This window comes from Ambystoma mexicanum, chromosome 5q, assembly GCF_040938575.1.
Source record: "Ambystoma mexicanum isolate Mex_15411 chromosome 5q, UKY_AmexF1_1, whole genome shotgun sequence".
NCBI classification, from domain to species: domain Eukaryota; kingdom Metazoa; phylum Chordata; class Amphibia; order Caudata; family Ambystomatidae; genus Ambystoma; species Ambystoma mexicanum.
In genome coordinates this window covers 1,033,205,329-1,033,232,620 of record NC_090933.1, presented here as the reverse complement: position 1 = coordinate 1,033,232,620, position 27,292 = coordinate 1,033,205,329, and the positions used below count along the sequence as shown (strand labels likewise).

Genomic DNA, 27,292 nt, shown 5'->3' with positions numbered 1-27,292 from the left:
GAAAAGCAGTTGGATCCAAGGGTGGCTACGATTGACGCAGTGCTGTCCTTCGTGTCCTCCCTAGCAGAGTCGGGTGTTTACGTTCTGTCATGCAGAACTTAACTTTCAGCGGTTTCCGCTTAACTTGTTATAGACCAATGCTCTTATTCTCTGAGTAACCCAGTGGTTAAGAGGCATTTTGCAGGCTTGACACACCTCTACCCTCCGGTTCGTAGTCCGCACCCGCCTGGGGACCTAAATGTAGTCCTGACGGTGCTGTGTCATAAACCCTTTGAGCCAATGGCTACGGTTGACCTCAAGTACGTGTCCTGGAAGGTGTCATTTCTGGTAGCCGTTACGTCAGCGAGGAGAGTGAGTGAGCTCCAGGCATTGTCAGTGGAGCACACTTTCTTGGTCTTTCACAAGGACAAGGTAGTCCTTCGGACGAACCCAGCTTTCCTACCAAAGGTAGTGACCGGTATTTTTTCCGAACCCTGTCTCGGAGGCGGAAAGGGTTCTACACTGCCTGGATGTCCAAAGAGCTCTTAGGTTCTACCTGGACAGGACTTCTGAGCTTCGGAGCTCTTCCCAACTGTTTGTGACCTTCGGTAAGCCTCAGGGCAGGCCGGCGTCTAAGGCATCTATTTCCAGATGGATTACCGCCTGTATCACAGAATCTTTCACCGTCCAAAAGCTGAAACCTCCTAAAGGGATCCATGCACACCAGGTGCGAGGCAAGGCAGCTGCGGTTGCTTTTCAGAAGTATGTTCCCTGGGAGTCCATCGCTAAAGCGGCTACTTGGGCCTCCCCATCTGCTTTCTGTAAGCATTACTGCCCCGATATGAGCTCTAGAGCTGATGCTCAGTTCGGCCAGGCTGTGCTGAAGAACCTGTTTCAGTAAGGGGTATTTCCATCCACCCATAGTTCCTGTAAGGAGTGCTTGGGAATCTCCCATAAGTATGGAGGAAAGGGTACGGAACATAGGAGTATTACCAGGTTACTCATCGTAGTGACCACCTTACTCCTAGTCCATAGTCCCCTTTCCTCCATAGACCCCCCGCCGTCCCCTCTAATAAGGTTCCTCTGTTATTGCTAATGGGTCTTTGACCCTGCGATAGAAAAGGACTGATGCGCAGGGTGGAGCAAAGGTGGGCGGGGTTACGGCCGCGTGCTGGGCCCCGTGCAGGAAAGAGAGGGACACATTTTTGACAAATGTGGATGCTTTTTACTAAGTGCTCCAGTCCCATCCCACAGGACGGAGAGATGTCCCCATAAGTTTGGAGGAAAGGGGACTATGGACTAGGAGTAAGGTGGTCACTACGGCGAGTAACCTGTTAAGTCACCCCCTTCAAATACAAGATCGAGAATCCTCTTGTACATCAGGGTTGAATCTTGTGGCTCTTAAACTTGCTGTTCGTCTCATGTCCATTGCCACACATGCGACAGTGGCCTCCTTGATGTCTTGTGCCACTATTTTGGTTTCCGCCAAGCCGATCTAGGCTTGCTTGTGGGGTTTAAGGTCCGGGAGGAAGTCTGCGATTTCCACGCCATAGCAGTTGATTTGCAGAGACCATGATGGGGTCGACATTGGCCTGCCTTAGGTGAAGTGCAGCATTGGAGAAAACCTTTTTGCTATACGCCTCTAGGGCCTTTTCCTCCTTGCCCAACAGTGCCAAAGTGGATGTGTTGGTTGACTATGCCTGGGGTTTGGCATACATGGACGCCGCTGCTATGACGGATGAGAGGCTGACGGTGCGCGAGCAAGACTAGTGAATCTCCCTCCACTTGCCTATACTTAGCAACCAGCTTCTTGATGACTGGCTTGGTCCATCCCTTTTTAGCAAGGGTCTCCACGTCCCTTTGCAGGTATGCCTGATCTGGTGTCTGCGCGGATGGTGACATCTGCCAAGACCCCTGCTTCCGGCTGCTCCTTCTGGAGCTGGGGAATGCCCAGGTACTCGGCCAGTCCGGCGATCCTGTTGTGAAACACTCTTGCTGAGTAAGGAGTATCTGGCTCTTTGTTGGTGTGCTACTGATCCCCTGTGTTTGGATGGTCTGTGGGGTCTGCTTGTGGTGTGCTACCGGGCAGCGGAGTGACGGCTGGAGAGCCGACAGGTGTGGTCGGTGGAGTTTGTTGCAGGAGTGGTTCACTTTCGCTAGGAGCTTGTGGCTGTACCAGTGCTGGTTGTGGGGTGGAAAAGAGGGGGTCGGTGGCTGGGGGGGAGGGGCGGGAGTCATGTTCTGTATGATGCCCTCGGGAATGCTTCCCATTTGTGGGGACTGCATGAGTGTTAGGATTTTGTCAAAAAAGCTCTCCTCACAGACTGGTTGAGCATGTTCCTGGACCGGTACATGCGTAGGCAAATTTATGTATGCAAGTTGTCTGCCCCCGCTGTCTGTCGTAAGAGTAGGACGCCTCCGTGTACTGCAATTGTCCCACTGGGGTCACCATGTGACCTGTGGTGTGGCAATTTGAGACCATTCCGCCCTAGCAGTAGTTTCCCATATTTTTGGGATACTGTGGATGGGCACGCATCTAGTTGGGGCGCAATTTTTGTCTGCGTGGGCCGCCATGTTGTCCGCCATTGCACATGCTTTCATGGCTGTACTGGGTCTGGGTTCGGCCTGCTTGCTTGGACGCATAGGCTAGACCCCGGCCTCCCCCCCTCCCACCACTCACCCCCCTCTTGCACCTCAGGCAGAGACCTGGTAGGCTGTTGGCTCTCGGCCATGGAGCTGATAGTGCTGTCTGCAGTGCGTACGGGTGCCCCCTTAGGCCTAGTAATAGAGCAGTGCCTCTCTGGACGTGGCCCGGTGTTTAAGCTGTTAGGCTCCTTGACGACGGAACCAGGAGGATCTGTAGATCCCTGAGCCTTTGGGCTGAAAGCATTGCTACCTGAGCCTCGGCACCCTTGTGGCCTGCAGCAGAGCCAGATTGTACCCTCACGCTGGTGGGTTTCCCCAGGTAGGTGTCGCCCTTGCAGGGTGCATGATTTTTCACGTAAAACACATAATTCATTGAGTACATGTGGAGGAACTGAAGCAAAATGGCAAGGCAATATTGCGAGTAATACAAAAAAGGTAGCTGGCGCCCCTTTAGAAAGAACATGGCATGATAATCTGTTCTGTGGTTTCTTATTGTAATATTACAATTAATCATGTGCTGTGTGGGCAATGTGGGAAAGCAGGAGCTCAAGCGAGCTGAGAGGCTGTTGCTCGACAGCTGATGCAGGAGCACCCGATCAACGGGAGAAGACACAATTGTGTGGAAAGGTAAGTTTGGAATGCTTGTTGTGAATGCAGTTTATGTGCAAGGGTAAGACTGGGAATGTGGCCAGAAAGAGGAGCATACTGACAAGATGAATGTGGCATTCTTCCGTTTATTGGACCTGCTCCACCGACATCAACTGTTATACAATGTTTACGATTAAGTGGGCACAACCAGTTTAGCAATATTCGTGCAGTGGCATGAAGGCATATTGGGCACTATCGCAAAACAAGAGGTTATGGCTTGAATGTTTTGAATGAATCATAACCTCTTATATTGCTCTGGGCAACCCTCCAGATTGTCCTTTACCTTCCAAGCCATTACAAAAGGGGAAAGACCATAGACAAAAGGGGGCAATCCAGCCCAAATTGCTTGGTCACATCTCTTCTGCACGAGACCCACATCTGGGCATTTGCTATAGTCCCCTGGAGTGGGACGGGTATTCTAGAGACCCAAGCTACTCCAGACTGATGAGGCCAAAACATGTCTGGGGATGCTGCCGGTCTCGTGCAGAAGGGATGTAACCAAGCAGTTTGGTCTGGACTTCCCTTTTTGGGATGAGATCAAGCCTGATTTGCATATGAGTTCCCCCATTTTTGTAATGGCTTGGGAGGTGAACGATGGTGTGGAGGGTTTCCCAGAGCAATGCTAGAGGTTCATATTAATTCTAAACCTTCCAGCCATTACCTCCTTGTTTTTATATTGAGCACTATCGGCATGAGAGTTTTTGCATTGACAATACCGGTGTATATTGACTAGCAGCATGAAACTATTGAGTAGAGGCAAACATTCGGCTGTTCATTTACGGTGACAATGCTGGCATATAGTGTGGGGCTAAGCATCATGCTTTGTATTAATTGCTCTTGTGGTGATGATGACGTGGCATTTATTGGCATTTGTTCATGTTTGCATGCAGAAATTATTGGAATTTGACACACTTTTTCTCCATGGAAAAATGAACCCACCTCACTAAAAATTCACAAGCTGCTGCTGACCTTGTATCTTTTTCTGATTACAAGTTTTTTTCCGGATTTGACTCCATAAAAGCAATAAAATCTGCAATAAATCAGTGCAAAATGCATAAAATACAATAAAACAATTCACATAATTGTATGATCATGTAAAATATCCAATCCCAAGGGGAACACATCTGAATATGTTAATGGTCTAATTAACAGAATGATCAACTTTTAATATCCAGTAATTGACATTTGAGGTGGACGAGCAACTTTGAAACTTTTGAAGTGCGTTCAAAATGAGTTAGTACAAGAGTTGCTTCATCCTTAGTGCATGCATTTCAAAATAGCATAGACCGCAAAGTTGCAGTTAATGGATTTCCACAAAGTAATTGCATCATTTAAGCTACAGATTGATCTTTTTTTTTCTTCTTTTTAAAATAGTTTATTAGTACTGGCTTTAGAAAAGCGCTTTTAGATCTGTATAAGGAGGACTGAAGAAAATGAAAAATATACTTTTTGCCATCTGCCTGTGTCGATCATGTGTCGAGCATACTGGAGAGCTAAATAGGTGCATGCGGAATCTCTGCTAGTGTCACTGTGCGCGAGGTGGGGCTATCTGATCTAAATAGTTTTTCTATCCGCTGGAATGTTTGCAGCTCCTATATGCAGCCACCCGGGTAGAGTAGCTGGCTTCAAGGTTGGATTGTGCCATAGATCCTCTTGGCTCAGTCATGCGAGTTAAGATCTAATGTGTTTGCACCAGGGGTAGACTAGAGCCACCACACTGCTAATAAGTTCACAAACACCTCCCTGTATTTGCCAAAGCATGGAGATGCCCAAAGTTGTACCCAGAAGCTTCTCCGGAATCTGCTTGCGACCCAATCGTTTAGGTGTACTCTAAAACCTTCCTGGCACCTTGTGCAGAGTGTTGGAGGTTTACTTAAGTCCACCGTATGTTGCACTTTAGAAGACTTGCACTTGGTACCCATGGCTCAAACTCTCAGTACAGGCTTGAACCTCATAGGTTTTGTTTGTAGCAATGGCTGAGCAGCCAGGCTTATCTTAGGAGTGGGGACAGGCTGTAGGCAGTACAAAGAACAGAATACACATAGGCCAAAGAAACAATAACCCACTGAAAGCTATATACAAATAATGGTTTATTTTATATCTATACACCAAGGTAAGTAATTCTTCAGAAAGGTAAGTAGAACCAATGCAATATTTTCAGTAAGTAAAACACATTTCTAATACTTTGGCAATATGCAATTCAACATGTAAGTAAAATACTTTTTGGAATAACGGTTTCAGGTAAAATAAATGAAACTAGACAAACATAAAGCAGATACATACTTTGCTATAGTTTTACTGCATCCCTCTCTAGTGAGGAGTGTCTCAGAGTCAGATTGGAGGGCACATCAAGCAAGGCACAAGCTGTAGAAAGTCCAAAAGTGCCGGAGGAACTCTTCAGTAGCAAGTAAGTAAAGCTTTTGTTGTAAAAGGGTTTCGGGGACTTTGGAGAAAGCTCCTTGAGGGCACACAGGTGTTAGGCCTAGGTGAGTGTGTATGAGCAAACTCCCAAACTACCAATCGGAACTCCAGCAATACAGGCGCAGCAAAGCAACTCGCTCTACCAAGGGTCTCACAATACCAAGTCGCCAGAGGTCGGTTTTCCTGCTGTTAGTTCTGGTCACAGATGCGGGTGCAAGACAAATTCCGGTCCAGGAGCTGGTGCAACCTGTTCCTGTGGATGAATTCAGCAAGCACTGATGCAGGTCTCCTTTAGGCGTTCAACCAGTTGCAGGAAAGCTGGTTTCAGCGACAGTCCCCCGATGTACGGCAACAACAGGCGTCAGATGTTGCAATTGAAGGTCTTCTGTCTTGGAACCCTTGGATGATGAAATTTTGCAGGAAGGCTACTTACAGGACAAGTTGAAGACCACTGTTGGGACTGATTTTCTTTACTGTGGCCTGGTAAACAGATGTATTGAAGGTCAACCTAGTATTGCGACGGGGACAACTCTGGGAGCTGTTGCCAAACCAGTTCAAGGTAGGAAGGCCAGTGATCTAGGCTGAGTCTGAAGAGGTGGTGAGCTTGTAAGGGGTCCACAATGAGCACACAAGTAAAGCAGCCAAGGAACCCACTTAGACAGACCGGTATAAATAATACTTCTTTACTCATGGCCAGCCTTACAGAGAAGTGGTGTATCAGCCACTTTTAGTCTCCAAAAATAGGCAAATGCTTCCAAAAATTACGGGGAGTAAGAATACTCCTAACAAATAATTGTAAACCGACACGTAGGACTTGGTGCTCCTGCTTTCACCCACACAGCTCCATAGAAATGTTTGGAGCAGTAGTGCACATAGTACCACAGGAATAAACTACTATTACTGCCTGCTTGGAAGAAGTAAACTTGGATCATTTTTAATGTGTATGAATAGGTAGGTTAAAAGGAATAATTTATTACAAAAACACTTACATTTTTACTCCCTAAAAACTCTTTTACTCCCCACTTGGAGTAAAATACTCCTGCTTCAAAATCGTATCTGGGGCACCGATTATGGCCAAATAACAGTGAAAAATTGCTACTAACAGGTAATATCTCACCACAAAAAATATGATGCATATACACAATCGCTAGAGAAGGGCAAAACACATAAACCCCTGAAAAGGAAGGTACAGATTGGTATGAAAATAGATGTACCCTCCACGCCAAGGTTTGCAGCGCCTTCGCAGGACTGCTTGATCTTCCACAGGACAGGGCTCTACCAGGGAAGCAGCAGAAGTTGGTCACCAGCCCTCCTTCCGACGGGTCTCTGGTCTCCTCGCAAGTCTTGTAGGTTGACAGGAGTCTTGGCTCCTTCGGGTTCTTCCAGGATCTCTCTGCAGTGGGTGCAGGGGTCCTCTTCCTATCCTAAAATCCCGGTTAGAGCTGTAACTCCCACTAGCCAATGACTGATCGGACACACAAACGCCCCCTCTTTCTGGGAGACGTGCACCCGTGCCCTCTTTCTCTCTTGCGCCCTCTTTCTCTCTTGCGCCCTCTTTCTCTCTTGCGCCCACATGTGTGCGCCAGTTTGTGGATTGGGTCCAGACCATCTCGGCCCACTTCCTGGCAGCAATCATACACAGCCTGCCTAAAGCCTCTGCTTTCCCAGGCACTGGATGTCCATATAAGGATTTTCCTCACCTACTAGGCCAGGAAGAAGGCTACAATACAAGATAGCCAGAGGACTAGCAAAAAATCTGGTGGAATGGCGATGTTTGACCACTAGCCACAGTTGGTAGCCAAACGCGGTAAGGCAAAAATAAAAATGTACCAGAAAATAGTAAGTCTCACTGCTGCCACCAGCTTGTCCATTTGGCACACCTAGAGTAACCAAAAATCCTCTGAGTGTTAGTCTAGGGCAAAACAAAGTGCACCCCGTTGTACAATGATAAAAGTAACTAAACTAAGGGAAACCTTGTTTCTCAGTACTGACAGCTTGAACGACATGTCCGTTTCCCATGAACAGGTCAGATGGGAAAATAAAAGCAAAAAGATTGGGGTTCCATAGAAATGGAAGTAAAGGTGCAGTAAAGAGTAATCTTTCCTAACCGTCACCAAGAGGACGTCCAGAAATGTTGTTCCCACCACTCCAAAGGGTCGAAAGCACCCACTAGGGACTTCTAAAATCTGTCTCCAGACAGCGCTCCAACGGGACTACAGCAAAAGCTGGTTGCCAGGCTTTCTCAGGATCGGTTGTCTGGTCTTCCAAAGTTTTCACAGCTATGCAGGGTGATGTGGCATTTATAACGCGCCTATACAAAAGTGTTTCAAGGTGCTTGGCTCTTCATATCTCGGTGAGGGGTGGAATGGCTGCAGGACACTTAACCAAAAACTCAGGGGAGTACAGAAACTCAGCCCAACCAGTGTAACACCTGCCCCTCACACATCCCATACCAGTTTGTGGATTGGGACCAGCCAGTCACAAACTGCTTCCTGGCTTTCAACCCATATGGCCTGCACTAGCCCATGAAAATACTGCTTTCCAGGGAAAACTCATGACCAAAAAGGAATTTCCTGATCTGGCAAGGTATGAAGAAGGCAAAAAGACAATATGGCCAGGTTTTAGGAAAGCATTTGCTTTACAGCACCTTTGCCTTCATTTTTATGACCCCCCAAACCTTTTGCTTTTAGTGTTTAACCGGACTGTTTTTTGCAGTGCAGTGAAGCCTTCAGCTTCACTGGCTTTTGCTCATTTGTTATGGGGGGAATGTCCTTCAGGCTGTCAGTACTCGGAAAACAGGGTTCTCTTAGTATTACGTTGTTGACACTTTTGGTGACCTATCAAATGCAGTACCATGGGGTTCACTTTTATTTGTTTTGCCCTAGATGAACACTTAGGCACACTTACAGTAACCAAAGATCCTCTAAGGGACAAGCTGGTCTTGCTCCGTTAGGCTACCTAGTCAGGCTAGTGTCCACACATGGCTGTGCAACTAGGTTTTTCGTTTGTCCCTTGGCCTTCTGTTTTCTTACCCCTCTTCCACACCTGTGAGGACAGGAAAATCTTTATATGGACTTCCAGTGCCTGGGAAAGCAGTCTTTTCGTGGGTTACTGCAGGGCCATGTATGTTTGTTGCCAGGAATTGGGTTGGGACTGTCTGTTCCAATCCACAAACTGTTTTGTGTGCCTGAATGGTAAGCACGAGCTGTGCCACCAGTGGTCCTGATTGGACCACTGCTGGGTTGTGTGTGGACCAGATGTTTGATCGCTAGTGGGAGTTTCCGCTCTTAGCTATTTGAATAAGAGGGCACCTGTGCTCATTTGTCAGAGATCCTGGAGGAAGAAACTTGAAGGAAACAATTATCCTGTGCAGCTGCAAGACTTGTAATCGTACTGTGTACCCGTTGGAAGAAGGCCTGGCAATCAACTTCTGCTGCGGTCCGTGGAAGAGCCCTGTATTCTGGGTGATCTTCAGAAGTCCTGCTATTGATCTTTGACCCTTTGGATTGGAGGGAAAATTGATTCTCGACATCAGCCTGGAATCCTGCGAAGAGCCCTCAGAAGTGCCCCCTGTTAACCCAGTTGTTGCCCAGCTCCGAGTTGGGCTACTGTGCTGCAGACGCCCCTATTCCCTGTTGAGCCCTGGAACTTTGGGGGATGGACAGCTTGTGCTACCGTCACATTTTGTGGTTCCAGCATCAAAGGGACCAAGATTGGAGGCAAAGTCCATCCACAAGTGTCCCCCTGTGTCACTGCATCAGTGCTAGTCCAAAACTGATTTCTTGCATCGTGTCCTGTGCAAGGGCCCTGCTTAGTTAATCTGCATTCTCCATCCTGAAGACCTTGCACCAGCATTTGTCGCTGAACGGGGAAGTGCTCGAACCTGCAACCCCTGGGCATCAAGGACCGTATCTGAATGCAGGAAAAGCAGTATCCAGTGATGTTAACAAATACAACATTTTAACAAAACTTAAATACTGAAAATCACCAAATGTTTTATTAAATATGTAAATGGGGTGGGGTAAGGGATTAAAAAGGGTGGGGGAGCAGGTTGAGGTGTGTTGATAAACAAAACAGGTGGCTTTTGAGTTGTGGAGGAGACCCCCAAATAAAACAAGTTTTTTTGGTTTTTAAGTTTGGTAATGTTTTTGTTACAAACATTTTTGTTAACGAAACATGGAACCAGGAAAAGCGACCTTGGACCCTCTTGTGAAGACCTGGCAAGTCCTCAGAAGAATCTGAGTGGGGATCAAAGGGGCGTGGAGTTGTAACAGTAATTACCTGAACACCTAGCTCCCTTTTAAAACTTTGGTAACTTTTAGAAATCTTTGTAATAGTTTGGCATTGTCATTGCTTGCTTGCGCAAGCATTCCGAGTGGGATACACATTTATTCACTACAACAACTTATTCTCTACCCCTTGGAGTTCTTCATTGGACCCCCACAAGCCCTTTACTATTATTTTTTCCCTGTCTCACAAAACTGTGTGGAACTTTGCTGAACTTTTGGGAACAACGCCCCATACATGTTAGTGTAGGACTTCTAAGGTTTAGTGTTCTCTGTGGACTTGTAGAGCGGCATACGAATATGTGCCTTCCTTTGCAGGTGTTTATGTATTTTGCCCTACTCCAGTGATTGTGTATTAATCTTTTATTTAGTCTTGTGTGATATTACATGCTTGTATTGTTGAATGGCCATAAATAAGTATTTTACAACTGTTCGTCTAAATGTGTTCCATCACCTTTCACTGTGTAATATTGAAGACCCCTTACCAGGATCACCCCTCCTGAAGCCTTGATCACTCGCTTAGCTACCTTGAACTGGTTTGGCTACAGCTCCCAGAGTTGTCTGTCTATAAACTAGGTTGGCCTTCTATGCATCTGTCCGTCAGGACAGAGTATAGAACATCAGTCCTAACACCAAGGAACAAACTAAAATCCTCGTGGTATGGCCATGGTCGGACTCTAGCCAGGTTTTGTAGCCAAATGCAGTTAAGCTAAATAAAAGTACAGTAAAAATCAAGAAAAAGTAACTGCTGCCACCAGTTTATCCCTGGGCACATTTGCAAGTAAACAAAAATCCCTTTGTGAGTAGTCTATGGTGATACAAAAGTATCCCCATTGCACTGCTTTGTAACGTGAAGTGTGCAATATGAAAGTTACCCAAAAAGGATAACGTGTAAAAAAAATTTTTACAAAAAATTAAAAATACTGACAGTCTGAAGGATTTGTCAATTTGCCCATAACACGTGAGCAAAAGCTCAGTGAAGTCACTTTACTGCAAAGTCAGGACAAGGTGTAACAAAATAAAATTGAAGGTTGACACTTTGGATGTCTTCCTGTCTTCCCTATGGGGGAGGCCCTTCCCATGAGACCAGTGAGGTGAGGCCACTGCCAGATGGTCCCCATGGGGGGGGGGCTAGTAATCGGCAGGTGGATCTCATGGGGTGGGGATCCTCCCCCCATGGGACTAGGGTGCGACCATCTGGGGAGAACGCAGTATTGAACACCCCAAAACACCTTCCCTAATGTACCTGTACACTGTCCCCTGTATCTTTCATGTTCAAAAGGCGCCAAATACTGGGACGAGGAAGGATCTAGTAGAACTCAGGGAGATTACTGGGGTGAGGAGATGCAGACCCATGACACATTCTGACCAGAACAAGCCTTCTAGTGGTTCGAGAATGCTCATTGGAGAAACCACAGTAGGACAAGGACTCTGGAAAAAGGAGTTGTGCCCTCTCTGGAGGAATCGTGAGATGCAAAGTTGGCAAGAAGAAAAAGGAATTGAAGAATCTTCTCGGGACGTTGCCAGGGAGTTGGAAGCGTCACCAGTTGGTCTGTGGTTGAAGGACTGAGCGGAGCACAAAAAGAAGCAGGTTGACCACGTGTCTTGGAGACTTGCGGCCCTCAGAGCGTCCCTTTTTTGGTCTGCAATCGGCAGAACGGCCAGGAGAAACAGAAACCAGGTGGACGTAAGCCACTGAACCGTGCGGATGTGGAGAGAGCCCAGGCTGTCGAGGGACACGCTCGGGGCTCCGGCCTCGAGGCCTATGTCGACGCCATCGTTGCTGTCGGCGCTGCGTTTGGCGTCAACGCTGATTCACTCGACACCTTTTGAGGCTGTTTCGACAGGGGTACCCCGGGGCTGGTGGAACCCCCTAGAAAGGCTCTGGCCGAGGTCAAGCATGGCTTTGTTCCACATTGTGTGCCTTTTTACTGCCATCTTGTGTTTATTTCAGAGGTGGATGAGGGCTCCGGTAATGGCATGGTTCCTGATACAGTGCCAGACGAGATTCTCTCGGGCCATAGCCAGATTGAGGACCTGCGGCAGTCCCTGCACAATGCCAGTGGGCTGGACACCTCTCCGGAGGTGGAGTTTTGTAGGCCTGAGCCTAGCACTCATGCCGACTCCTCGTACCGGCGCCTTATGTCTAGGGTCACCGAGTACTTGGGATGGTCTGCTCCCCCAGGGGATTTTCTTCAGGATGACCATAAAGATCTCCTCGACCAAGGTCCACCAACTGACCCGGTACTGCTGGTTCATATGGCTCTACAGAGGAGGGTGGTGGCGGCTTGGACTGCTCTGGAGAGTCTCCCGGCAGTGGGCAAGTCTTTGCCACGAAAATACCGCCCAGCCAGTAGCGACCCCCTGCTACTTGACCAAGCACGCCATTCCGGAGAGTTTGTTGGTGAAGGCGGCTACGGCCCCAGCAAAGCAGGCTACGTATCCTACCATCCCTCCTGATAGGGACGACCAGCGTTTTGACAGCTGGGCGAAGGTGGTGTTTTCTTCAGGGGGTATGGCGCTTCAGGCTGCCAACTCTGCATGTGCCTTGTCACGTTTCGCGCACACTCTGTGGAACTGTTTCCTTAGCGGCTGAACATATTCCCGAAGGGGACAAACTGGATGGTTTCCTTGCTATGGTTCAGGATGGCAAGGTTGCCATGTGTGAGGCCGTTCAGTCGGGGTTGGACATGGCAGATTGCGTCAGCCGGTCCATGGCGGCGAGCACCGTGATACGCAGGTTTGCGTGGTTGCGGAAGTCGGGGTTTGCTCCTGATCTGCAGGCCCGGCTCCTCAACATGCTCTTTGACGGGGAACATCTTTTTGGCAGCAAGGCTAACGAGAGCCTTGAGAGGTTGCAGACCTCCAAAGCTGCAGCGAAGTTGTTGGGCGGTGCAGTTCGCCAACCTCCGCCTTTTCGTCCTAGGGGATAGCAATAGAGGGGAGGTTCCTTTCGTTATTACTCATCCTTTGGTAAAGCGAGAGGAGCTGCCAGTCCTACGGGCCACCGTAGGAGTGCCAGAGGTGGAAAACAAGGTACTTGAGGTGCCAAGGCCGCTCGGGCTGTTGCCTCTTTGCCCTCAGGCAATGCCGCAGCTGATTCAGCTCAGTCATGGGGCCATGTCCCATGGTTCGCCGGTTGGGGGAAGGCTGGCGCAGCCTCTTACAGAGTGGCGCGCCATTACTTCAGATGTGTGGGTACTGGAGATCATAACCCACGGCTACGGTCTTACTTTCCGGCAGAGGCCTCAAGACAAACCAACGGGGAGTCTCTCTTTGAAGAGTGCGGATCCGCTCCTTGCGCAGGAAATTCAATCCCTGCTGGAGAAAGGCGCCGTAGAACTGGTGCCTGTAGCGGGGAGGAACAAGGGATGGTATTCCCCTTATTTTTTGATTGCCAAGAAAGGCGGGGGTTTGAGACCCATCATGGACTTGCGCGGTTTGAACAAACTCCTCAGGAAGGACAAGTTCAAGATGGTTACTCTCGTCCTCCAGGCCCTTCAACTTCAGGACTGGTTGGTGTCTCTCGACCTCAAGGACGCTTATTTTCATGTGCCGATACATCCAAAGCACAAGAAGTACCTGAGGTTGGCGACTCGCACTTTCAGTTTCGGGTCCTGCCGTTCGGATTGACCTCCGCCCGAGGGTCTTCACCAAGCTCATGTTAGTGGTGGCAGTGCACCTCAGGAAAGGGGGATTCACGTCTACCCCTACCTGGACGATAGGTTGATCGAGGCACGCTCTCCCGAGCAAGTCCTGGATCTGTCAGTCACCTGCCACTCCCTCCACAAGCTGGGCTTCTCCCTCAACTTCAAGAAGTCACATTTGACACCAACTCGGAGGCTCCAGTACATCGGAGCTGTGCTCGACACGTCCCTTGGGCAGTGTTGCCCTCCCCATGTGAGGGCTCATCACTTTCAGCAGATGGTACACAAGTTTCAGCTTGCCCAGAGTCTCCCAGCGTTCGAGTTCTTGAGATTGCTCGGCCTCATGGCATCCTGCATTCCTCTGGTGCCAGAGGCCAGGTTGTGGATGAGATCTTTGCAATGGGCACTCAAGCTCCAGTGGTCTCAGTCCTCCGGCAGGTTGTCAGACCCTGTTCAGGTGCTGTCCTATGTCGCCCAGGACCTTCTGTGGTGGGCTGTTGAAGGCAATCTGATGAAGGGGACTCCATTTTGGCTACCCTGGCCGGAGGTGACTATCGTGACGGACGCATCCCTCACAGGATGGGGAGCTCATGCCAACGAGTTGAGTCAGCAGTCGTTGGTCTCAGTTGGAGTCCAGACTCCATATCAATCTGTTGGATCTGAGGGCCGTCCGGCTAGCCCTGAAGGCTTTTCTGCCAACTGTGCGAGGGAAGAATGTCCCGATCCTGACAACAGTGGCCATGTACTACCTCAACAAAAAGAGGGGGGGGGGTCAGGGTCACTTCCTCTGTGCAGGGAGGTGATGCAGCTCTGGTTCTGGGCAATCCAGCAGGAACATTTGATCTCGGCAGTTAATCTGGCCGGAGACTAAAACAAGGCGGCGGAAGCTCTGAGCAGGCAGCGTGCGATCTCTCACGAGAGGGAGTTGGCTCAGGAGATTCTCCTGGAGATCTTCGCCCTTTGGGGGACCCCTGAAGTGGATCGCTTCGCCTCCAGTGTCAACGAGAAGTGCGAGAGGTTCTGCTCGTGGGAATTTCCTCCAAAAGGAGCTTTCGGAGACTCGTTTGTGGTGGAGTGGTCATTCCCACTGCTGTATGCGTTTCCTCCAGTCCCCGTCATCCCGCAAGTACTGCGGAGGTTACAGAGGTTTGGTTCCCAGATGATCCTCATTGCTCCTGCGTGGGCCCAGAGGACGTGGTACCTGGACCGTCTCGACTTGTCCATCTACCCTCCACGTAGTCTTCCCTACCGAGGCGATCTGCTCTCACGGGAGGGGTGTGGGGGGGGTAGTCAGGTTCTCCATCCAGAGGTCAAATCCCTCAACCTTCACGCTTGGTTTCTGAAAGGTTGAGGTATAAGGATTGGGACCTCCCTGAAGACGTGATGGAGGTGTTGCTCTCGGCCAGACGGCCCGCAACAAAGTCCCTGTACCGTTGGCGTAAGTTCTGCGACTGGTGCAGGGTTAAGAATGTGGATCCTTTTGCATGTGACGTTCCCATGGTTCTGTCTTTTTTGCTTTCTTTGGCCCATAGGGGCTTGCAAGTGGGTACCGTTAAAGGTTACCTGGCGGCGCTGTCCATATTTAAGCGCTCGTCTGAAGAGTGTTCCTATTTTAAAATTTCTTTAATTTCTCAGTTTCTGAAAGGGCTCACTAATGTGCACTGAACCTTGTTATCAAGTTTCTGATGGGTGCTCCATTTGAGCCTTTGCATTCATGCCCTTTGAGACTGTTCTCTTAAAACTATTTTTGTTTGCGGTCATTTCCGCTCACTGAGTGAGTTACAGGCACATTCAGTTAAGCCACCCTTCACTGTGTTTCATAAGGACAGGGTTGTCCTTAGAGTTCGTCCTGCCTTTCTTCCGAAGGTAGTGTCGGAATTTCATTTAGACCAGAAGGTGGTTCTTCCGGCGTTTTATCCTCCTCCACATCCTGGTAAGGAAGAGGAGAGGCTCCATAGTCTTGATCCTAGGAGAGCGCTAAGCGTTTATATTTCACGCATGTCCCGGGTTAGAGTGAATGATCAACTCTTCATTGGTTACGCTGGAAAGCGTTTGGGGCAAGCTGTGACGAAACAGACTGTCTCGCTGGATTGTTTTGGCTATCTCGGAGTGTTACTGCTTGGCAGGGTAAGGACCCACCGGTCAGCTTGGGGCCCATTCTACCAGGGGTATGGCTGCCTCTACTGCCCTAGAGAGGGGTGTTCCTATGCGTAACATCTGTGATGCAGCCACCTGGGCTTCGGTACATACTTTTGTACGCCACTACTCCCTCAATTCCATCCGTGGGCAGGATCTGGCCTTTGGCAAGGCGGTACTTTACTCCGCAATTTGATTGGGCATTCTAAATTGTTTTCTAAATTATTTTCCCACCTCCTTACATTGGTACTGCTTTGGGAGTCTGTCATAGATATGGAATACGTCGGAGGACCCAATCCCCTCGAAGAACAAGTTACTCTCTTACCTGGTAACGTTCTTTCGATGGGATGGTCCGACGTATTCCATATCGCTCCCTCCCTGCCTTCCCCGCTACAGAATTTCTTATGCGATTGCAGCTTATGTTTCCGCAAGGCTTTGTGTGTCAGACTGGCAGAAGACTGGTGCCACACGTTCTGGGGAAAAAACTACAACTGAGGCTACGGGCGTCGTGCGTCCTACTTATAACATCCAGTGACGTCGGCCGTCCTCGAGGGCGGCGTATTGACGTCATCGACGCAGGACGCAGACGCCGAAGTTTTCCGAAGCAGCACAGCTGTGGTGATTACATGTCATAGATATGGAATACGTTGTCGGACCATCCCATCGAAAGAACGTTACCAGGTAAGAGAGTAACTTGTTCTTCTCCAGCATGGGTCTGGCATGGATTCACATGCGAACCCTCCCTCCTACCTGTCTGTGTCTCTTCATTTTGTCATACTGCCACTTTTCATGCTACCAAATCTGAGGATGGCTGCCAGGGACGGGGCTTAGGGAGAGGGCAGTCAATGGCTGGGGGCAGTATGACCCAGAGACCAGCGATTGGTTACTACTAAGAAAGACAGATCAGAAACAAAACGGATACTGATTTTTTTTCTTTACCGAGGATTCCCAGCCTGATGGGGAATATTCATGAGCATGTGAATCCATGCCAGACCCATGCTGGAGAACAACCGTTACAGGTAATTAACTTGTTCCGTCTCTGGAGATCCACCAGGATGCCCATGAAGTTTCAGCACGATTCTTAATTGGGAAGACCGTGCACCGCACGATGGCTTGAGGTCCCAGGGTATTGCAACAACGCAAGGTCGCAGCAACACATGGGATGGCTCAAACTGCAGGTCGTCTTGAGTCTAGTGGGTCTCGCCAGGCTCTGGGTCGTCGTGTTCCAAGGCCTCAGGTTGATTGGAAGGAAGGGCTACAGCAGTCTCCGGTTACACAGGAGGCTCTCCGGTTGCTGGAAATCTTTTCTGCCCCTTTTCCTTCGTCATCCTCCATGGTTGAAGTTCCAGTGGTCTACATATTTTCAGCTTCCAGGTTCACCGTATTTATCAGGAATTACAGCACCTCTGCATTCTCTCCCCGCATTTTACAAGAAGGGGCGTTCTAGTGGTCCAATCAGGGCAGCCAGCCCCCCACTGGGATTTGTCCCCATTCAAGCAAGGTGTAAGACAAAGTGCTGTGGAGGTTTGGACTCCTCCCTCCCTCCCTTCCTGCTCTCACAGACTGACTGGAGCCTGGGCGGGGAGTCCATGGGACTCCCGCCGAAGACAAAAATCACACAAGGGAATTTCTCGCCCTGGATGTCTTGGGGGTGGGGGAGTGGGGGGGAGAGGGGAAACGAGAAACGACAAACACTAAAATGGCGAAAAAAGAAGACTGGGGCCATTTTGGTTAAAATTGACACCCTTGGGTCCCTTTACTGCATCTGTGAACACAGCCCACGGTAGAGTTGCACCACATTAATACAAGGTATCACTGCCACCAGCCATTGAAGGTGAGCTTGTCACTGTAACAGAATTGTTAGTTTTAATATGAAAGGGGATACATTCCATCTCCCCAGCACGCCACATAAGGTGGGTGTGCTGGTTTCACTTTACAAAATGCAAAAGGGATCCAAAGATCCTTTCTACTCTTGGGAACTGTAGTTCACTCAAGGTTAGCACAAGGAAGTTAAAAGGGGAGCCCCTAGGGCAACCCAGCAACAGGCACTTATTGCCAATAAGTTGTTAAAGATGATGACTTCAAAAAGACACCATGGAGAGTCTTAAAAATGAATGACACCCATAAAAGGAATGAAAGATTCCCACTCACTGAGGTATTATGGAAAAATATTCCACTAATAAAGCAAATAGTTCTGGGGTTGACCCAGGTCCGGAAGATTTACCAGTTCTGTGCAAATCTTAGCTAACAGCCCAATTGTGGGCTGTAAATGTTTCACAATTGTGCCAATAATTAACAATTCAATCAAGGTTAACGTATTCCTGTGCCTCATATATTTTTAGTTGAGTTCATGTTATTATTGGTTTGATAGACGGATTAGAGTTTTGTTTATGCTGGGATAGTCCTTTTTTTGTGTTAGAGTGCCTATCTTTCTGGGAACATGAAATTGCGCTGTTAATCATTGAATGTTACATTGATAAGGATTATGAACACAATGGTGATGTTTCTACAATGTAATTTTTTGTTTAGATCCGATAAAGACTGCACAAGGATCACTTTCACTGAAGGCTTTTAGATTGGTTCCAAAGCTGATGGATATTTGCAAAGAAAAAGATTTCTCTTCAGAAAGGTATGTATTCATTGCACTGTTAATTTCACATAAACATCACTAATGTGCACGGATTGTACTTTATTTCAAATGTCATGGCTTCAGCTAATTCTGTAGTAATGCACGTGGTTCTGTATAGCACACCTGAAATATTCTGGTGGCCTTTTGGCTTATGCTTCTGGAAGAAACATGGGTGTGGAGATTTTTGCTGTAGAGGAAACAGTAATTGGAAAGCCTGTTGTGTTTAGTTTTTCCAGTCAGCACTCGTCTCGAGTGATGGTATGGTTCTGTATAGTCTAACACTTTGGTATGCTTTTCATCTGGAGGAGAAAACTCTATCATGATGGTACCTGGTCACCAGGCGAGCCGGTGGCGGGCAAGAGTAAAGCAATAAAGCTAAAGATGTATTGGGCCATGCCGTGGATTCTGAGAGGTTCTGCTGATATTAATGGAGAGTTTGTTTGGGGGTAGTTGAGTCCTAAGATTGTAGGTCAGAGAAAGGCTGAGATGGTATATTCCCGGCCTTTTTGAAAGCAGAAGTTCTGATAAGTGTTTTATCCTATTCCGTGTTCCATTCTAAGATGATTGTGCTGGTGATGTTGGTCACTTGTATCTAATGCAGTGAAAAGTTGCGGTGACTGAGAATACTAATTCATCGGGTCATGCATTCTTGAGTTAAGTGTTGTGCGCTTGTGTATTTGCATGGGTTTGTGAAGTAGATGCAGGAAGGCTCTGTTTCTCCTTCATCTGGGTTTGCGAGTTTGGTGCTTTGATTGCTCTTTCTGATGGCTATTGTGTTCGTCCAACTGGTTCGATTTTTCTTCTGAGTGGTACCGATGGGGTTGTTTACTGTGGTGGTTAGTAGGCTTAAAGATATCAATTGATCAGGTCTTTGCAGGGTGCCAGGCTAGTTGTTATACGTTCTTGTGAGCAGCAAGGCTTTGAGAGATTATCAGAAGACTAGATCTTTTTCTGTGCAGAGGCGTCTGGCCATTCAGTTCCACAGCTTGGTTGATTGGAATCTGGAAGTGATCCCTGGCTGGTATTCGCCATCCGTGTTTGCAGGGTGACATATGCTCAATCGTTCTGATGCTGGTGATTAATCTTGCTGCAGTATATTTTTCCACTTTGAGTGGAGCAAGGGCTGATGTAGGTACACCTCCTAGGCGTGAAATCTTTATTTAGATGTGACAAAATGATTATGCGATCCTGAAGTTAGTGGGTGTAAGGAAGGGTTTTGGTTTGCATGGTAGCCATACTGACAGATTGCAGTTTGTGGTAAAGCCCAGTTCACCAGCATGGGGTCTGGCATGGATTCACATGCTCATGAATATTCCCCGTCAGACTGGGAATCCTCAGTAAAGAAAAAAGCAGTATCAGTTTCGTTTCTGATCTGTCCTTCTTAGTAGTAACCAATCACTGGTCTCTGACTGCCCCCAGCCAATGACTGCCCTCCCTAAGCCCCGCCTCTGACAGCCATCTTCAGATTTTTACCGCACGCTCAAGTGTTGGTAGTCCTCGTGCTTAGCTCTCAAGCTTTTGCTGCGTTTTCGCGCTTTTTCAAAGAGATTTTCTCATTTTTCGGTCAATTAGAGCCTCAAGCTCCACTGTTTCTACATCCGATCAACGGGGACCCGTTTCAGATTTTTCTACGCCCCTCAAGGGTGATGTTTTCATCGAGTTGCGCTTTTGGGAGGAGTCCAGAAGTTTCTGTGGCCTACCCCGGACATGGCCCAGGAGAAAGGAAGCTTGACGCCCGGAAAGCTGTTCAGGGTTTGCCCTGGATGCCAGCTGCAGAATGTGTTCAAAGAGGACGAGCATTCAAAGTGCCTCTACTGCCTTCATGAGGACAAAATGCACGTGGAGAAGGACACTGCGTTTTGCAGAAACCTGTCGGAACGTACCATCAAGGATCAACCTCTTCGTTTCTCCAACTGGCTGGAAGGAAAGAGCCCATCAAGTGAGAAGTCTGAGCGGTCTTCTAAGTCCTGTGAGGGCGCCCCGGCGACAGGGGCCCAACAGAAGGCAAAGCATCGCTAGTCCGCGGGCTCCGGGAGCGTCGAACGGTCGGGCTCCTCGGTTGCCAGGCAGGGCGCATCCTGTCCAGCACCATCAACCACGAGCCAACGCTCTGGCTCAGGGAAGAGGAAAGCAGAGAACCCGGCGAAGCTTCTGGAAAAGGCCCCGGTCAGTCTCGAAGGATCCAGCCGAGGGGGACCGAGGCGGTGACCCTCCCCCCAAGGTGAAGGCCACAGGCCCGCAGAACGCGGTGAAGGCCTTGATTGTAAGAGGATTCAATTCAGCACTGCAGCCAAGTCAACGCCTAGTCTAGAATACTGAATGAAAACCCTTATTGATATATCTTTATGTCCAGTTCATGCGTTCTGGATGACTACCCCTATATAACACCCCTCTCTCAGAATCCCCCCGACCCTACTGAGCCAAGAAGTAGTTCTGTTTTGCAAGTTAAAAGGTTTATTTGAGAAGTAAAGCAATATATATCTATCACACTTTTTAATAATTAATAATTGAATATTACACTTAATCTGATATGCTAAAGATTAACAACGGAGAATCTGGCACTAGCACACTTCTTTATAATCACTAAGGAGTTGACATGAAATGGATAAGGTAGCAACAATACTTTTATGGTTTCAAATGGATGCAATGTGGAATGAAATGCAGTACAGAAAATAACTTGATAGTGATTACATTGTCTTTTGCTGAAATCCTTTCTTGGACAATTCACCCCCCCCTTTTATGCAATGCAAGGAAATGGAAGGAAGCACACAGTTCTCAGAAATGCAATTAAATGTGATTCAGTTAACCCCAGCAAGCTTAGACTACAGACGTTGAAAACACAGGCCCAAATGCTTTTAAATGTGCTGGCAATGAAGAAAAAAATATGCTAAAATGCTTTTAATTCCCTCTAGGAGGTTTAGGGTGAGTGGTATCAAGTTAATATTAGTCCAGGCTCACTCTAGCAGTGATGCAGGGATAGTTTTTATGAGGCAAACGATTTTTTTCAGAGGAAAGCAAAAGCAGCTATCTTTTTGCAAGTGGAGAAATTTTCAAATCGCGGCAAAATTCGCGAATGCGTCTGGCGCGATTACAGAGGAACTACAAGGGCTAGCAATATCGTTTTGGGGTCCTAGGAAAGCCTATAATCTCAGCTTCCAGATGAAAGTTACTGCAAGTCTCTAGCACAAACGGTCACGGAGATATGAGCGATTAAATAAAGGTCGTTTTTCAGATTTGAAATTTTAAAGTTCAAAAAGACAAGTGCAGCTTGCAACTAGAAAATGACAGGCGACAGCTTTACAAATGACAGGTGACAGTTAGGAGGCAGTTCTACTTAGATTAAAATAGCTTGAACTATTATTATTTTAACTAAGAGATTGGTTCTGCACAGTTTGCTAGGTACTCACACTATATTCTTGAGTTAGATGGGCCTCGCCATGGATCTGGTCAGGTTTTAGACTGGACTCTGGTCTCTGCACTTCACAGTGATCTGGGTCTGCTCTCTCTCTGGATTCTGAAGATTGAGGGATTTAAAGTCTGGATCTTTCTGCACAGCTTTCTCTAGAGATTGATGGAGGTAAAGTATGGATTTTCCAGCAGAGCGTCCCGCAGCAAATGGATTTGAAGGCCCCTATCTGTCCTGTCTCTCTGCTTTTATGTGTTTTTAAAATGGGTGTGTGTGAGCAGCATCACTAGCCAGCCCCTCTCCACTTATCATTGGCCAAGCTTTCATTTCTCCCCTGATTGGGGGAGCTAAGTTGTGTCAGAGTGATGTCATTTTACAGCCTGCAGAAAATCCACTCCTCCTGTCAACTTGCACACAAATCTAGATTTGAACCAAATACATATTTGCAGAGGTACATATTGTTTTAAAATTACACACACCCCTCACATATCACAGGAGGTATCCCCTGTTCAAACTCTGCTCTTCCTGGGGGCTTGCATTCAGAAATGGCAATATTTTGCACTTTTTAACTGGTTTGCAATACCGGACATTACCCCAAATTTACACACATGTGTGCAAGGAGTATGGACATTAGTTGATGAAGTGTCAGATTTTTCACATGCACACATTTTGAGTAATATCCTCTTTTCCGCTAAAACCCCCCTGAACATGCCACCGGTTCTAAAAACCTCTTACAATGTGGGCAGAAAAATCACAAGAATTATGGTATCATTTATAAAATTTTCACATGTCCGCTCTATGAGTTATTCATCTTTTTAGAGTTATGTTCTGGCCCCAAAGGGGTGTGGTTTCCCCCCAGCACAAGGTTGAATTTCTGGTTTTTCCAGTTCTGCCAAGCCAGCTTGCTCTCACAGGCAGTGCCCCTCCCCTTTGCTTCAGGAGGAAGCTACTTTTACGACATCTGCAATAAACCATCTGCCTGGGTCAGGAGAGGGCTTTGTTCAGAGCTCCTGTATTCTGTGGGGGCTCCCCTTAATTCAATTATCAGAGAGATGGCATATCCTTAGTGTGGCCAGCAAAAGGCAGATAGGCCTGGGAACACAGCTGTGACTCAAGTTTCACTCCTGATGGGGGTGGCTGGTGGGCAGAATCCAGTTCCTTAAGCCAGGTTTCAGATAAAATGTCACTTTTTGTTACCCAGTTTAAGTCAAGACAATGTTTACATATGCAGCTAGAATGCTGATTCTAAGTTTAAAACTATGACATTTAAACAATTGCAACCTATGTGACACTCAAAAGTAGGTCACTCATTTCTTTTAAACATTTAGATTTTTAGTGTCTTTCAGTCCAAATTTACTCAAACTGCTGAAATCCACAGCTCAGCCAGTCTTGTTATAAACCTTCAAGTCACTTCAGAATATAACTTTACATTGGATCCACCTCTCAGTAAGTCTTTCTTTGGCATGTTTTGGGTTCATTTATTCAGTTTTCTACAAAAAAGTAAAATCTGGTGTTTTAAAACGCCGGCTTTTGGATGGTGGTGAGTACTGGTACTGCACCCCTTTTTGGGATTTAAGAAAAAAAAATGAATTCCCAACAGTTATGGGTTTGCTTTTGGCAATCAGCATTGCCACTCCCAATGGTTTCAGACTGTGTGGGTAGTCCAATGGTGGTTTTAGGCAGTGTCCTTCTGTGCCCATAACATCGGCAAAAATGGGTGGCAGCCTATTCTTCATGCATTTCCCTGTGCTTTTTCTGGGAAGCTCTGGCCATCATGATGTTTTCCATGTCAGTACTGCACAGTTTTGAGGTAGGGCTCGGATGCATGGGTAAATACATCCCACAAGCCCCCCTCTTGCGATGGCCATTCGGTTTCACTGATGGGACTCGCAAGATCTGGGATGTTTCCTCATCTTCTTCCAATAGATGGCACAGTTCAGCATCTTTTTCTCCATCCGGTCGGATCGATCGGTTCTCCTCGCCGGTCCTGATGGGACGATTGGGCGGTACCCCGGGCCCGTTGCGTCTCTGCTCCCGGTCTCCGGATCGTCGTCCTTGTCCCGTCTCCAGGTTTTCTTTCTCCTAGGACGACAAAGGAAGAGCGGCAATACCTATTCATAGACGTTTTTCCACCACTGTTGAGATAGTGGGGCAGCATATGCATTTCATCATAACGAAACATTACATTCTTATTTTGAAAAAAAAACAGTATAACTAAGAGACAGTTTCATGCAAATCACAATATTTTAGAGACTAGATGTGGTATGTTTTATGGTTGGAACTGAATTAATCTGAGACAGTACCCGCTAGGATTCCAGAAGATTCCTCCAGTTGTTGCAGAGTGTGCCTGGGATGGCAACATTTCAACTGGTTTATGTGGACCCACTTGACTTCCCCCGCTGCCAAAGGACCTTTGGGGATGTGGATTTTGTAGGCCACAGGGGAGATCTTGTCGATGATCTCAAAGGGTCCCTTCCATGTAGGCAAAAATTTGCGCTGCTTGGCCTGGTTCCTTTGGAAGTTGTATAGATAGACCCGGTCTCACACCTGATATTCCTTCCTGGAAGTTTTCAGGTCATAACGGGTCTTCATGCTATCAGCCGATCTTTCTAGATTCCGCTGAGCGTAAGCAAAAGCATGTTGGAGGTGTTTCCTTAAATTCTCCACATACTCATGAGTTGTGGAGGCATTTATCAGTGTCTGCTCTTGGGTCCTGTAGAGCAAATGCTGCGGAAGCACCATCTTGCGCCCAGTCATCAACTCAAATGGTGACATTTTGGTTGCAGATGAAGGGGTAGATCTGATGGCCATTAGGACCAGAGGTAATCGGATATCCCAACTTGGCCCAGAATCTGCCACAAACTTCTTTAATATGCTCACAATGGTTCGGTTATATCTCTACTGCCCCAGAAGAAGCTGGCCTGTAAGCAATATGCAACTTCCTTTTGACCCCCAGTATCGCCCACATTTTTGTCATTACTTCACTGGTGAAGTGGCTACCTCTGTCTGACTCAATCCTTTGAGGTAGACCAAAACGGGAAAAGATATGGTTAATCATCAGGGCAGCTGCGGTTTCTGCCTTGCAATTTGGGGCTGGGAGACATTCCACCCACTTGGTAAACAAGCATGTCACAGTCAACATGTACTTATTCCCCCTAGCAGAGCGAATCACGGGGCCTACAAAGTCGATTTGTAAATCTGACCATGGCAGTGTCATCCCCCTCTTTTGGAGAGGCGCACGGTGCGTGAGGGATGATGGCTGAAATTGTGCACACACAAGACACCCCTTCAAGTATTGGTCGAGGTCCTGCCCCATGTGTGGCCAGTATACAACCTCTCTTAAGATTTCCAATGTTGTGTGAAACCCCCTATGACCGGCGGTGGCCGCATCTTGGGCGTGACTTAACATCAGGCTTCGGAATGAGGTAGGAACCACCCACTGATCATGGCCAGCTTTGGATTTCCTTACCAGCAAACCGTCTTGGATCCGGAACATTTTTGGACATTTCATCAACACTCTTAGGTCCTCTTTCCCAATGTAATCGGTATGCGTCAGGGGAAAGTTCTCAGGGTCCTCAAGGTGCTGGTAAAACTTACCAATAATTGGATCCCCCTTCTGAGCGGTAATTAAATCAGCATCAGGGGTCTCCTTACTCCATTGTGCAATTGAAAGGTCGTTGTGAGCATTTGTCTGGGACCTAGTGATAGCAGTGACCTGGATTTCCCCCAACAGGGACTCCATCTCAATTAGATCCCCTTGGATGGCCCCGGTTTTGGCCAGCTGATCAGCTAAGTCATTTCCAGTTTTGTCTGGTCCCTCTACTTTGGAATGACCCTTGATCTTTTTCCAATAGATGGTCATCTCATTTGAGGTGACCAGATCATCAATGTTTTGGATCAACTTCCCATGTTTCAAGGGTTTGTTGTTAGCACATAACATGCCTCTGGCTTTCCAATTAACCAGGTGCTCCACGAACCCGTTCCGTACATAATCCGAATCTGTGATTATGACCAGTTCGTGGAGTTGATGCTGGACAGCAGTGAGGATGGCCTGATGCACAGCCATCAATTCTGCCACCTGACTACTTCGGGGACCAAATTTGTATCCAGCGGAGGGTTCTGGGGACTCATTCACCCATGCATTCCCTACGCCGGCCACCAGTTCTTTCTCCCCGTCGTCAACATGGTAAGAGCATCCATCCACATAGGCAGTGGGCATTCCCTCACACTTGTCCTCTTCAAAGACTTTGTGTGGGGAATTAAGGTATGCCTCTGTGTTGTCCTTGATTTTTAGACTTTCGTCCTCGAGACAGTTTTCTCTGGCACAATCATGCAAGTCAGCCAGACCTTGCGCGAGGGGACTTTTCTTGTTTTGGCCATATCTGACGTCCACAGGAAAGCCTTGCATTGACAGAATCCAGGAAGTAATTCGGGAATTACTCACATTTCCGGCCCGGATTCTGTCACTTTGGAGATATTGCAGAGGCTGGTGTGGAGTCTCCACTATGATGTGTTCCCCCTGGATAAACGGGCAGTAATTCTTCAATGCCCACACCGTTGCCAGGAGTGCCTTCTCACAATCGTTGAATTTTTCCTCCACAGAGGATAAAGTTTTGCTCGCATAGGAGATTACTTTATTGACCTTGTCATGCTTTTGGTATAATACTGTCGTCAAGCACGTATTAGAGAACCCTGTCTCCAGGAAGAACTCCTTGTTTCTGACAGGGTAAGCTAGGCAGGGCGCTTGTGAGAGGCTTCTTTTGAGTTGTTTTACTGCCTCGGCTTGTTCTGGACCCCATTCCCACTTGACCCCCCCCTTCAGGAGATGAATCAGGGGTCTGGTGATCTCTGCGTAGCCCTCAATGAACTTTCTGCTGTAATTAGTCAGTCCAAGGAGGCTCCTTAGTTCCCGCAGAGTTGTGGGGTCTTTCAGTTTCTGAAGTGCTTCCACTTTCTTTTCCTGGGGACAGAGACCCTGGGGAGTAATCTCATGCCCCAAGAAATTAACACGGGTTCTACACCACTGTGCTTTCTGAAAGGAAAGTTTTGCTCCGGCGGCCCTCAACTGGGTCAGAACATAACGGATCTCCGCTATGTGTTCCTCCACAGATGAACTTTTGATGAGGACATCATCTACATAAGCCAGGTTACCCCTTGCACCCAACTCGGGCATGGCCTTGTGTAGAAAAATGTTGAACTCATTGCAGGAGTTGAGGTATCCGAAGGGAATCCGGGTCCATGTATACTGCTGGCCCCCAAAGGTAAAAGCCAGCTTGTATTGGTCCTCCCTACTGACAGGCACGGTCCAGTATCAATTGGTCAGGTCTATTGCTGTGAATACCTGTGACCCTTGGATCTGGGCCAGCCCTTGGTCAATGTAGGGCAGAGGCCATCGGGAAGTATGGACCCGTTTGTTGAGCTCCCTAAGGTCAGCACAGAGTCTCCACTGGCCGTTTGGCTTCAATATTCCCAGCACCGGATTATTGAAGGTGCT

At 47.8% G+C, this 27,292-nt stretch overlaps 1 protein-coding gene across 1 annotated transcript in view; it reads left to right on the top strand.

Annotated features, from left to right (window-relative positions):
* EIF3H (eukaryotic translation initiation factor 3 subunit H) overlaps positions 1–27,292 on the top strand; it is a 434,278-nt gene that overhangs the window by 241,543 nt on the left and 165,443 nt on the right. The window contains exon 4 of the mRNA XM_069621535.1: positions 18,293–18,392. Within this exon, the coding sequence (XP_069477636.1) occupies positions 18,293–18,392 (100 nt within the window). The remainder of the gene's footprint in view (positions 1–18,292; positions 18,393–27,292) is intronic.